Source organism: Physeter macrocephalus, chromosome 5, assembly GCF_002837175.3.
Source record: "Physeter macrocephalus isolate SW-GA chromosome 5, ASM283717v5, whole genome shotgun sequence".
NCBI lineage: Eukaryota > Metazoa > Chordata > Mammalia > Artiodactyla > Physeteridae > Physeter > Physeter macrocephalus.
In genome coordinates this window covers 61,183,433-61,194,252 of record NC_041218.1, presented here as the reverse complement: position 1 = coordinate 61,194,252, position 10,820 = coordinate 61,183,433, and the positions used below count along the sequence as shown (strand labels likewise).

At 41.5% G+C, this 10,820-nt stretch overlaps 1 protein-coding gene across 9 annotated transcripts in view; it reads left to right on the top strand.

The window, feature by feature from the left end:
* Window positions 1-10,820, top strand: part of SLC25A13 (solute carrier family 25 member 13) — a 262,700-nt gene that overhangs the window by 29,183 nt on the left and 222,697 nt on the right. For all 9 annotated transcript variants that reach the window (XR_008617418.1, XR_003679894.2, XR_008617416.1 and 6 more), the window contains exon 2: window positions 6,246-6,299. Coding sequence is in view for 3 of the 9 variants with exons in the window: in XM_024127441.3 (XP_023983209.1) it covers window positions 6,246-6,299 (54 nt within the window). In the remaining 6 variants the exon portion in view is untranslated. The remainder of the gene's footprint in view (window positions 1-6,245; window positions 6,300-10,820) is intronic.

The window sequence follows — 10,820 nt, the reverse complement described above, 5'->3', positions numbered from 1 at the left end:
TCAAATCTGAATGAGATTCTTGCTGGGTAGAGTAATTTTGGCTGTAGGTTTTTCTCCTTCATCATTTTAAATATGTCCTGCCACTCCCTTCTGGCTCTCAGAGTTTCTGCTGAAAGATCAGCTGTTAACCTTATGGGGATTCCCTTTTGTGTTATTTGTTGTTTTTTTCTTGCTGCTTTTAATATGTTTTCTTTGTATTTAATTTTTGATAGTTTGATTAGTATGTGTCTTGGCGTGTTTCTCCTTGGATTTATCCTGTATGGGACTCTCTGTGCTTCCTGGACTTGATTAACTATTTCCTTTCCCATATTAGGGAAGTTTTCAACTATAATCTCTTCAAATATTTTCTCAGTCCCTTTCTTTCTCTCTTCTTCTTCTGGGACCCCTATAATTAGAATGTTGGTACGTTTAACGTTGTCCCAGAGGTCTCTTTCTCATTTTGCTTAACTTACTGTGTTTGGGGTCTCCTTTTTGCAGCCTGCAAGTTCATAGTTCCCTTTGTTTTAACTTTATGGGGATTCCCTTGTATGTTATTTGGTTTTCCCTTGCTGCCTTTAATATGTTTTCTTTGTATTTAATTTTGGATAGTTTGATTAATATGTGTTTTGGCGTGTTTCTCCTTGGATTTATCCTGTATGGGACTCTCTGTGCTTCCTGGACTTGATTAACTATTTCCTTTCCCATATTAGGGAAGTTTTCAACTATAATCTCTTCAAATATTTTCTCAGTCCCTTTCTTTCTCTCTTCTTCTTCTGGGACCCCTATAATTAGAATGTTGGTACGTTTAACGTTGTCCCAGAGGTCTCTGACACTGTCCTCAATTCTTTTCATTCTTTTTTCTTTATTCTGCTCTGTAGTAGTCATTTCCACTATTTTATCTTCCAGGCCACTTATCCGTCTTCTGCCTCAGTTATTCTGCTATTGATTCCTTCTAGAGAATTTTAAATTTCATTTATTGTGTTGCTCATCATTTTTTGTTTGCTCTTTAGTTCTTCTAGTTCCTTGTTAAACGTTTCTTGTATTTTCTCCATTCTATTTCCAAGATTTTGGATCATCTTTACTATCATTATTCTGAATTCTTTTTCAGGTGGACTGCATATTTCCTCTTCATTTGTTTGGTCTGGTGGGTTTTTACCTTGCTCCTTCATCTGCTGTGTGTTTCTCTGTCTTCTCATTTTGCTTAACTTACTGTGTTTGGGGTCTCCTTTTTGCAGCCTGCAAGTTCATAGTTCCCTTTGTTTTTGGTGTCTGCTCCCAGTGGCTAAGGTTGGTTCAGTGGGTTGTGTAGGCTTCCTGGTGGAGGGGACTAGTGCCTGTGTTCTGGTGGCTGAGGCTGGATCTTGTCTTTCTGGTGGGCAGGTCCGTGTCTGGGAGTGTGTTTTGGGGTGTCTGTGACCTTTTTATGATTTTACGCAGCCTCTCAGCTAACGGGTGGGGTTGTGTTCCTGTCTTGCTGGTTGTTTGGCATAGGGTGTCCAGCACTGGAGCTTGCTGGTCCTTGAGTGGAGCTGGGTCTTAGGTTGAGATGGAGATCTCTGGGAGACTTTTGCCGTTTGATATTACATGGAGCTGGGAGGTCTCTGGTGGACCAATGTCCTGAACTCGGCTCTCTCACCTCAGAGGCACAGGCCTGATGCCCAGCCGGAGCACCAAGACCCTGTGATCCACATGGCTCAGAATAAAAGGGAGAAAAAAGCAAAGAAAGAAAAAATAAAATAAAGTTATTAAAATAAAAAATAAAAGATAATTATTAAAAATAAAAATTTTTTAAAGTAATAAAAAAATACAAAGAATGAAAGAAAGAAGAGAGCAAGCAGGGCTTCCCTGGTGGCGCAGTGGTTGGGAGTCCGCCTGCCGATGCGGGGGATGCGGGTTCGTGCCCCGGTCTGGGAGGATCCCACGTGCCGCGGAGCGGCTGGGCCCGTGAGCCATGGCCGCTGGGCCTGCGCGTCCGGAGCCTGTTCTCCGCGGCGGAGAGGCCACGGCAGTGAGAGGCCCGCGTAGCGAAAAAAAAAGAAGAGAGCAAGCAAACCAAAAAAAAATCCACCAAAGATAACAAACACTAAAAACTATACTAAAGAAACCAAGAAAAACCAAAAAAAAATGGACAAACATAACCCTAGGACAAATGTTAAAAGCAAAGCTATACAGACAGAATCACATGCAGAAACATTCACATACTCACAAAAAGAGAAAAAGAGAAAAAAATATGTGTATCATTTCGCGGCAGCAGGAGCCTTAGCGTCTCATGCCCGTCTCTGGGGTGTGCGCTGATAGGCGTGGCTCGCGCCTGTCTCTGGAGCTCCGTTAAGCTTTGTTTGCACAGCTCCGGGGGTTCAGCTTTGGATTTGGACCCGCCTCTGCGTGTAGGTCGCCTGAGGGCGTCTGTTCTTCGCTCAGACAGGACGGGGTTAAAGGAGCAGCTGATTCGGGGCCTCTGGCTCACTCAGGCCGGGGGAGGGAGGGGCACGGAGTGCGGAGCGAGCCTGCGGCGGTAGAGGCCGGCGTGACGTTGCACCAGCCTGAGGCGTGCCGTGCGTTCTCCCGGGGAAGTTGTCCCTGGATCACGGGACTCTGGCACTGGCGGGCTGCATAGGCTCCTGGGAGGGTAGGTGTGGACAGTGACCAGTGCTCACACACAGGCTTCTTGGTGGCGGCAGCAGGAGCCTTAGCGTCTCATGCCCGTCTCTGGGGTGTGCGCTGATAGGCGTGGCTCGCGCCTGTCTCTGGAGCTCCGTTAAGCGGCGCGCTTAAACCCCTCTCCTCGCGCACCAGGAAACAAAGAGGGAAGAAAAGGTCTCTTGCCTCTTCGGCAGCTCCAGACTTCTCCCGGACTCCCTCCCGGCTAGCTGTGGTGCACTAACTCCTTCAGGCTGTGTTCACGCCGCCAACCCCAGTCCTCTTCCGGCTCGTGAAGGGGCTTCTAGTGTGTGGAAACCTTTCCTCCTTCACAGCTCCCTCCCACTGGTGCAGGTCCGTCCCTATTCTTTTGTGTCTGTTTTTTCTTTTGCCCTGCCCAGGTACGTGGGGAGTTTCTTGCCTTTGGGGTCTGAGGTCTTCTGCCAGCGTTCAGTAGGTGTTCTGTAGGAGTTGTTCCACATGTAGATGTATTTGTGGGGAGGAAGGTAATCTCCACTTCTTACTCTTCTGCCATCTTGAAGTTCGGATCTGCTCTTCATTTATTAGAATATAGGGAAACTGTAGGATGAGGAATGAGTGACTCAGTGAAGTCAATGAAAAATTATTTTTCTTAAATGTGATGAGACCACTCTTTCTTTTTTCTTCTCCAGTTAATGATAACTGTGTTTTGGGGGAATTTGTTTCAGAGTTACTGATTGTTATCGGTCAAGGTTCTCCTGCAGAGCACAGAATTCACACTTTATCTTTCTGGTTTTCCTTGCCATACTTCACACTGACCCCCTTTTAAACCAGTCATTGAAGTTTTGTTATTTTTGGCTGTTTTTATTTTTGTATTTGGGATGTACCTAGCTAGTATATGTGTTTTGCGAATGCTATTGCTGTTATTTATAATGTTTGTCTTATCAAAAATTTTACATATTCAGTGATCCTCAAATTCTGCCCCGTGGAACATAGATTTGGGGAATTGACCTGAAATTTCTATACTGTCTTTAAACAAAGGTTAATTTCTCCCAGTTTATGCATAGTTTTTCTAGTTCAACCCCCCCTTTCTCCTTTAACCCCCACTTGGTGTGAATGTTACGTGCTTGTGTATAAAATTCTCTATTGAATTAAGTAGCAAATGGTGATAATTCATAGTTATCTGCCAGTAATCCTTTTTCTTCTTGGTGATTTACTCCCTACTATGTTTGAAAATTATTTAAATCTCTTGATATAAATATTTTGTTTTAATGGTGGCATCTATTCTTATAAACGCAAATTCAGAAGAGTAATGATAAAGCAAATCAGGCAATCAGATTGTAAGAATAGTATCTGTAAATATTTACATGCTATTAGTATATGAGAAATATATACATGTATATAAAACAATGAAAATCAGCCTTTTGGAAAAAATCTAGAGTTTGATGAATCTTCTAAGAAGCCCAATGAACTAAGGATTGTCAGGTGAGCAACGTGCGCTTGCCAAGCAGGTGTTCTGAGTTGGCTTAAAAAGGGAGGCTACATTTCTTGGCTCCCTTTTTCCAGCTCACAGAACTTGCTAGCTCCTGGTTTTGCCACCAGGTAGACTCCATCTCAGTACACCTTCAGAATGCTGGCATGTCTAACTGTAACTTAAGTGTAACTGTAACAACTGTAACTATGAAGTGTTCTGTACACATTAGGTGACCTGACTTAAAAGTGCTGGGCCACTATATGGATTGTTTTCTCCTGTGCCCTCCACCCTGGGAGAGTTACGGAGTGAAAGCTTTCTTTCTCTCACAGAGTTGTAGTCCTGGTGGTGCATTTTGGGATTAGTAAATAGAAGAACGCTGTGGGAATTTAGGGTGGGGGAAGTTCACTCTGAAACTGCGTTGCCCACGGAAGGCTTTATGAAGTGTGTGGCATGGTGAATTAATTTGATTTTAAAGGATGTGTTATTCAGATGGAGCAAGAATAGTTCATTTTGTGGAAACTTACCTTTGCTTTTAAAAGGAAACCCAATTAAGTGCTGAGGGTCACCATATGCCTTTTAAAAAACTGTTACGGTCTTGAGATGTAGAACTCGAAGGGAATTTCTTTGCTCTTAAAGGAGAGGATAGAGGCATTTCATGCTGGCTCATCTTCACCAATAGTGTTTGTCCTACGCCACCTTTCTCAGAATATAGACCCAAAGGGAGGGAATCTTCTGAGACTCTTAGCACTATCATCATTCTTAGGTTGGTTAGCAGTCTGTTTTCTTCTCGTTAATTGAACAAAGAACACTCACTAATTGAGGATTTTAAAGAGATTATAAATTCTTATGGCTAAAAATAGCATTGGTGGTTACAAGTACTCAGCTGAAGTTAAGAGTTATCAGTCTTGCTTTGGGAAACAAGGTGACCAACTAACTGGTTTCAGGAAAACTACCTCTCCTATTCCAGTGATTAGTTAATAAAATTATTCCTGACAGTGGCAGGCCAAGAAGCTCAGGCAGTTACATATTTCGAGACAGAGAACCCATTGTCCAAAGGTCTCAGAAGAGCCTTTGCAAACACACAGAAAGGATTTAGAACAATTTGCATAAATCTCCCCATGGATAGCGACATGGCTCCAGTATTGGGGTGGTTCCAGGAACCCCTCCTTGGCTGTATCATGGGGCGACGCTGTGCTTGGTGAGAATTCAGTCTCCTGACGGTTTGTGCCAGCAGGATGGGGTGATGGGATGCTGAATAAGCCTACTGTTTGGTTCCACATAAGGACTCTTTTGTGTTGGCCTGGGGCAGCCATGTTCAAGTTTGTCTTCTTTTTCCCCAATGATGTTTTTGGACTTTGTGGGCTGGAGAATTAAGCACAACACCTATTCTGAGCTAATCTGTCAAACTTTGCTCTGAAAGGTAACCATAGCCCCTTGTATTCTAGAATGTGGTAAATAATAGTCATACATATGGAGACTTATTTTTTTGTTGAAGTACAGTTGATTTACATTATTAGTTTCAGGTGTACAACGTTGCTATTCAATATTTTTTTATAGATTATACTCTATTTAAAGCTATTACAAAACAATGGTTATATTTCTCAGTGCTGTATAATTGGAGACTTCTGGTTTCTTAAAAGTAGGGGAGAGGAGGAGACTGCTTGGCATGACCAGATAGCTGGGCATTCACGCCTGTCCATTGTGGAACTGTGGGAAGTAATTCCTTTCTGTTAATATTGTTTGCCTTGCTCACTAACTTCTCTAAGAACTATGTTCTCTTACATAGTTAACGAACAAGTTGTACTTTAATATTCACCTCTGAAAGGTGTGGGTCACTCTGGAGTGTAGTTTAAAATGCCAGATGGTTACAAATCTGTTTCAACTTCTCTTTTTTTCTTATTCATTTTGGGAAAACAATGGTATATATTAAACACTACATATTAGGAGCTTTACTGGTTTCTTGCACGGAATGTTATCATTCTAGAAGCCACATAAGGGGTCTAATTTAAAATCCAGAGAGTAGTTTATGCACTGGGGAAATTTAGTGCTTTAAGTGTAAAAATGAAATCCACTGATTTCTAACCTGGAGTTTATTTTCTTTCAGTCTGCTAGCTTGATTTCTCAGCTTTGTTCTAATAATAAATAATATAAACATTTTTATGTTTATTTATAGGTGGCTTTAACCAAGAGAGCAGATCCAGCCGAGCTTAGAACAATATTTTTGAAGGTCAGTATAAAGGAATCTATTTTGTTTTTTGTTTGATCTGTGTTCTGTAACTTTGAAGATTATTTTTGAGCAGCTCTTAATTTCATTGTTATATTTTTAAAAAATCCCCCAAAGTATCTTAAGACGTATAAAAGAGATCCTTTACAGTTACATCTATTTTTTTAAAATGTATCAGATACTTGTAGGTGACTGTTTGTGATGGCCGCATGGTTTATGTTTTACTTTCTTTTGTCTCACATGGTATTAGGTATTGAAACAGTTGCGGGGTGCGGGGGGGATTTAGTCTCACAACCCATTTACCTTTCCAGGATTGACTTGTGCAGTTTGATTATACTAATACTTTCCCTCTTAAGAAGTTTAAAGCTCTTTGTAAACATCTTAGTAATCCTTCTTTCATCCAAAGGGGACTAGCCTTGTCTCTCCTTCGAGCATTGTTGTTGCTGTCGTCATCATCTTCTTCATCATATCATTTTCCTTCAACTGTGGTGCCCTTGAGGAGGCCCCAGTATGAGTAATAGTAGATACTACATCACAACAGACACCACACAAGTTTATTTCCTTAGTTTCTTATGCTTGCATCTACTTTGTGATATTAGGCACTGAGTGATTAATACTCTAATAAAAGCCTACCTCAGGTCCCAAACACTGGACCACTTTTAAGGTTATTTAACTGGTAATGAAGTACTAAAAAAAGAAAGAAAAGGCTGCTTTTGTAAAGAAAATTTTAATAAATATATATGTGGACCTTTTCTAAACATGGCGAAAAGGTAGCTGTGCTATATATAAAGACGATCAAGCCTTCAAGTGAGAAACTTATTATACTGCTATGTATCAAATATATGGCTTAGGAAGTTATTAATTCTGTGAGCATCACTTTCCTCATCAAACTGTGTCACTATTAAAAAATTGAGGAATCAAGGAATTTGAATACTGATAGGATTATTTGATATTAAAGAATTGTTATTAATTGACTTTTTAGGCCAGGTAATGGTATTCCGAATATGGGAACTATAGAGTCTTTTTCTTTTAGAGATGTACACTGAAGTATTTACAGATCAGATTATGATATCTGAGATTTGCTTTTAAATAACCCAGTTTTGGTGAGATAGGAGAAATAAGTGGGCAGTATGATGATAATTTTTGCAATTGGGAAATGGAATATTGGGTTTATTATACTATTCAGTCTACTTTGTATATATTGATATATGAACATTTTCATAATGTCATAACAATTTGTAAAGATTCAATGAAAAAACTTATTTGAAAGTGATATGCATTAGATATGCATGTGATATGCATCAGATATTGATTCAGTAAATGCTTGAAATTAAATAATTCAAAAAGAGATGGACTCCAAGAGAAAATGGTTAAAAATATGAGCAAAATAAGAGAAAAAAATTTATAAGGTGGATTGTATTATATGTAAGAAAGCAGAATTCTTTATAAATTTATTTTTTGCCCAGAAAGGTCAGTACAGTATAGAAATGCTAAGGTGGAAAAGAATTCTGGATAATAAAAGTCCAGAAAACAGAAACACATTTCTTTCTCACCTAGACTAGTGTTTGTTGCTGTGCACGTTGGGCCCCCCATGATTGGGCTGAGGTGTGTATGAGTGAACCATAGACATTTTAAAGGTGTGTATTTAAGGTCTACTCTTACGGTGTAATTCTGGAAGACCTCTTGCAGAAGAGCACATGAGTGGGTTGCTAAAGAGCCTAGAGAGATGCATAAAACTTGTTAACTCTAGCTGGCAAAGTCATAATCATTCCTTGAACTCAGGATCTGTGTACTTCCCATTTTCTAAACCAGCAATAGCTGTGGGCATCCTTCTGACAGGAAATGGGAAAAAGTTAGAGTGTCTCAGTAGATGGTGCATCTTGGATACTTACTGGTCTTTTGATGTGATCCAGTGCAAAGGCTCCATGTAAAAGCCGTGCCCACCTTTTGATGGCATGTGGTGGCTGGTGAGGCTGGGTTAAGATTCTGCTTTGGAACAACGTATCTTTTCCAGCTGCCACATCTCAGTAGCAGGCAAGTCTTTACTGGAGACAAATGAGGTTGGTCAGGTAGACCCAAGGAGGGTAGCAGTCCATGCAGAGTTCTGGAGAGCCACCTGTGGGGCTTCTGTGTCAGTGGGCCTGAAGGCTGGGCTGGAATCTTTGGGACCACATAGGGGATGCTGTCTTCCCTTGGCGTGGCTGGGACTGTGTGGCTTTTGAGTGAGAGTTCCATATGACTTAGAGTCCGAGAGGATGATGTGGGGCAACTGTCCCCGAAGAAAACAGTGGTCAGCAGTTTCTGGAAGGGATTGTGGATCTGGCAGAGGTTCGGGTGATCTCATCAGGCTTGGGTAGTGTGGTACCAACACAAATCCACCTTGGCTCCGCACGCAGAGTATCTCTTGTTTACTCTCTGCCGCAGACGCTGTTTTGGGGGAAGAATAGGGAGAGAGGCGCCTGGGGGCTGGACCAGGCATGTCTCTGCTGGGGCTGGGCTTTTCCGTTAAGCATGGATCAGCAGTGAGCATGCTGTAAACCTGACTGCTTTGCCGACTTTCTATGACTCTTTCCTGACTTTCCTGATTTATAAATATCCCAACTTTCTCTCTGCTAAACTAGTTAGAGGATTCTTCTGTAGCTTAGGGGAGGTGGAGAGAAGCTTCACTGTACCCTTTGGGCCAGATGTGCTGGTAACAGGGGAGTGGCAGCTGTGAAGAGCAGAGAGAGCTAGCAGAACCAAAACAGATAAGGAAAGAGGGGTCCTGGAGGGCTAAAAGGGGCCCAATTCTGGCTTATTTTAGTTTTTTGAAAAGAGTTAAAATCAATTCCGCTTCGTTTTTTGAAGCTGCTTACTGCATGTTAAGTACAGTGTCAGGTGTTGGAGATATAAAGATGCATAAATCATGGCTCCTGCCCTTGACTATCTCACTGTGTGTGTGTTTAAGTGTAAAAAAATAATATGGTTGATCTGCATTATATCGCATTAATTAGCAGGGAGATGATGTGGAGCTAATTACATCTTCCTAGAGAGGGTCATTAAAAGTTGCGGGAGGTGGTGATATTTGAGCTGGTATTTATCCGATGGAGAAGGTGGAGGAGGGTTGTGGAGCAAAGGAGGACCGTCCCAGGCAAAGGCAATAGCATGACCAAAGCAAAGAGCTCTAAGAGCGCCAGGTGTGGCAATGGCCTGCAGCATAGGGTCTTAGGCAATGGTACTAGAATGGTAGGCAGGGTGGAACTTGGCATAAAGCATCCCCAGCCTAAGGTGTTTGAATTTGTTTTATGCAGGCTTTTCTAGTGATTTGTGGCGGGTAATGTTTTGTCTGGAAGTAGAAGTTGAGGTCTAGGTGTAGTCAGTTTTGTTTCTAACCTAAACGTTGACATGGGGTTTTCCTCTGCCTAACACTTTCCGTGCTGCTTCATGTTAAACAGGTGTGTATTTGAGTGCTTACAGTTTAAATAAAAGCCCATGGAAATTTGCAGTGCGTGGGATGTGCAGAAAAAGGAGACCAGATTTACAGGCATGCAGAAGGTAAAAAAAATCTTGAGTCAGCACAGTCAAGGGTCACTTGTGTGGTTAAAGCAGATGCCACAGGAAATGAGAGCAGGGAGCAGTCCCTGTGGCGGGAGAGGTCCGAGCAGGCTCCTTGGAGAGGGACTTGAGGAGCCCCGGGCAGGCACTGAGGAGGGCAGCCGAGGCTTCTGGGAAGCAGGACCACATTGGAGGGAAGGCCTGGAGGTGGCTTTGGGAGCAAACAGCCTCCAGATTGAAGGATTCTGCTCATTCTTCAAATGTTTATTTAAACTCAACTCTGTGCCAAGGAGTCTGCTGAGTATTACAGGGTGTGGGTGACAAAATTAGAAAGAGAATTGGGAGTTTGCCATTTCTGCTAAACAATAGGAAGCCATTGAAGGTTTTCTGAGTTATCCAGCGACATGGTGTGTGGGTCTGAGATTTGATTGGTGCAGCAAGACCATGGGTTAGGCAGCGAAGGATGTAATTGTGGTGTGACACCCTAATAACTTGATGAGGGTTTTGGTAGCAGGGAGAATGGAGAACTGACCAGTTAAAGACATTTTGAAGGACCATTTGATTGAAAATGACCGATCTTTTATTCTTTGTCAACGAAAAGCGTAATGTATACTTTAAAAAATGTTTGTAGGCAAAATTGGAAAAATAATTCCTTCTTTGAAAAACTTTTTTCTTACGACAAAAGAGTTCCTATGGTTTGAAAATTTAAAAGGCAGATGTGTATAAAGAAATGTAACTTGTGATCCATATATATTTATGTCTCTATGTTTATATATACATGTATCCATTTCCCTCTCCCTGTTTCTTTGTCTCTATGTATGAATATAATTATTTTCCTTAACAGGAGGAAAAATACTGTTTTGTATCCATTTTTTCCCTCACCTAAGATGTTATGAATCCCTTTTCCTATAATTGAAAGCATTTCTGCATCATTTTTATTGCTATCATATTACTGTATATGGCTGTTTTACCATAATTTATCTAGCCACT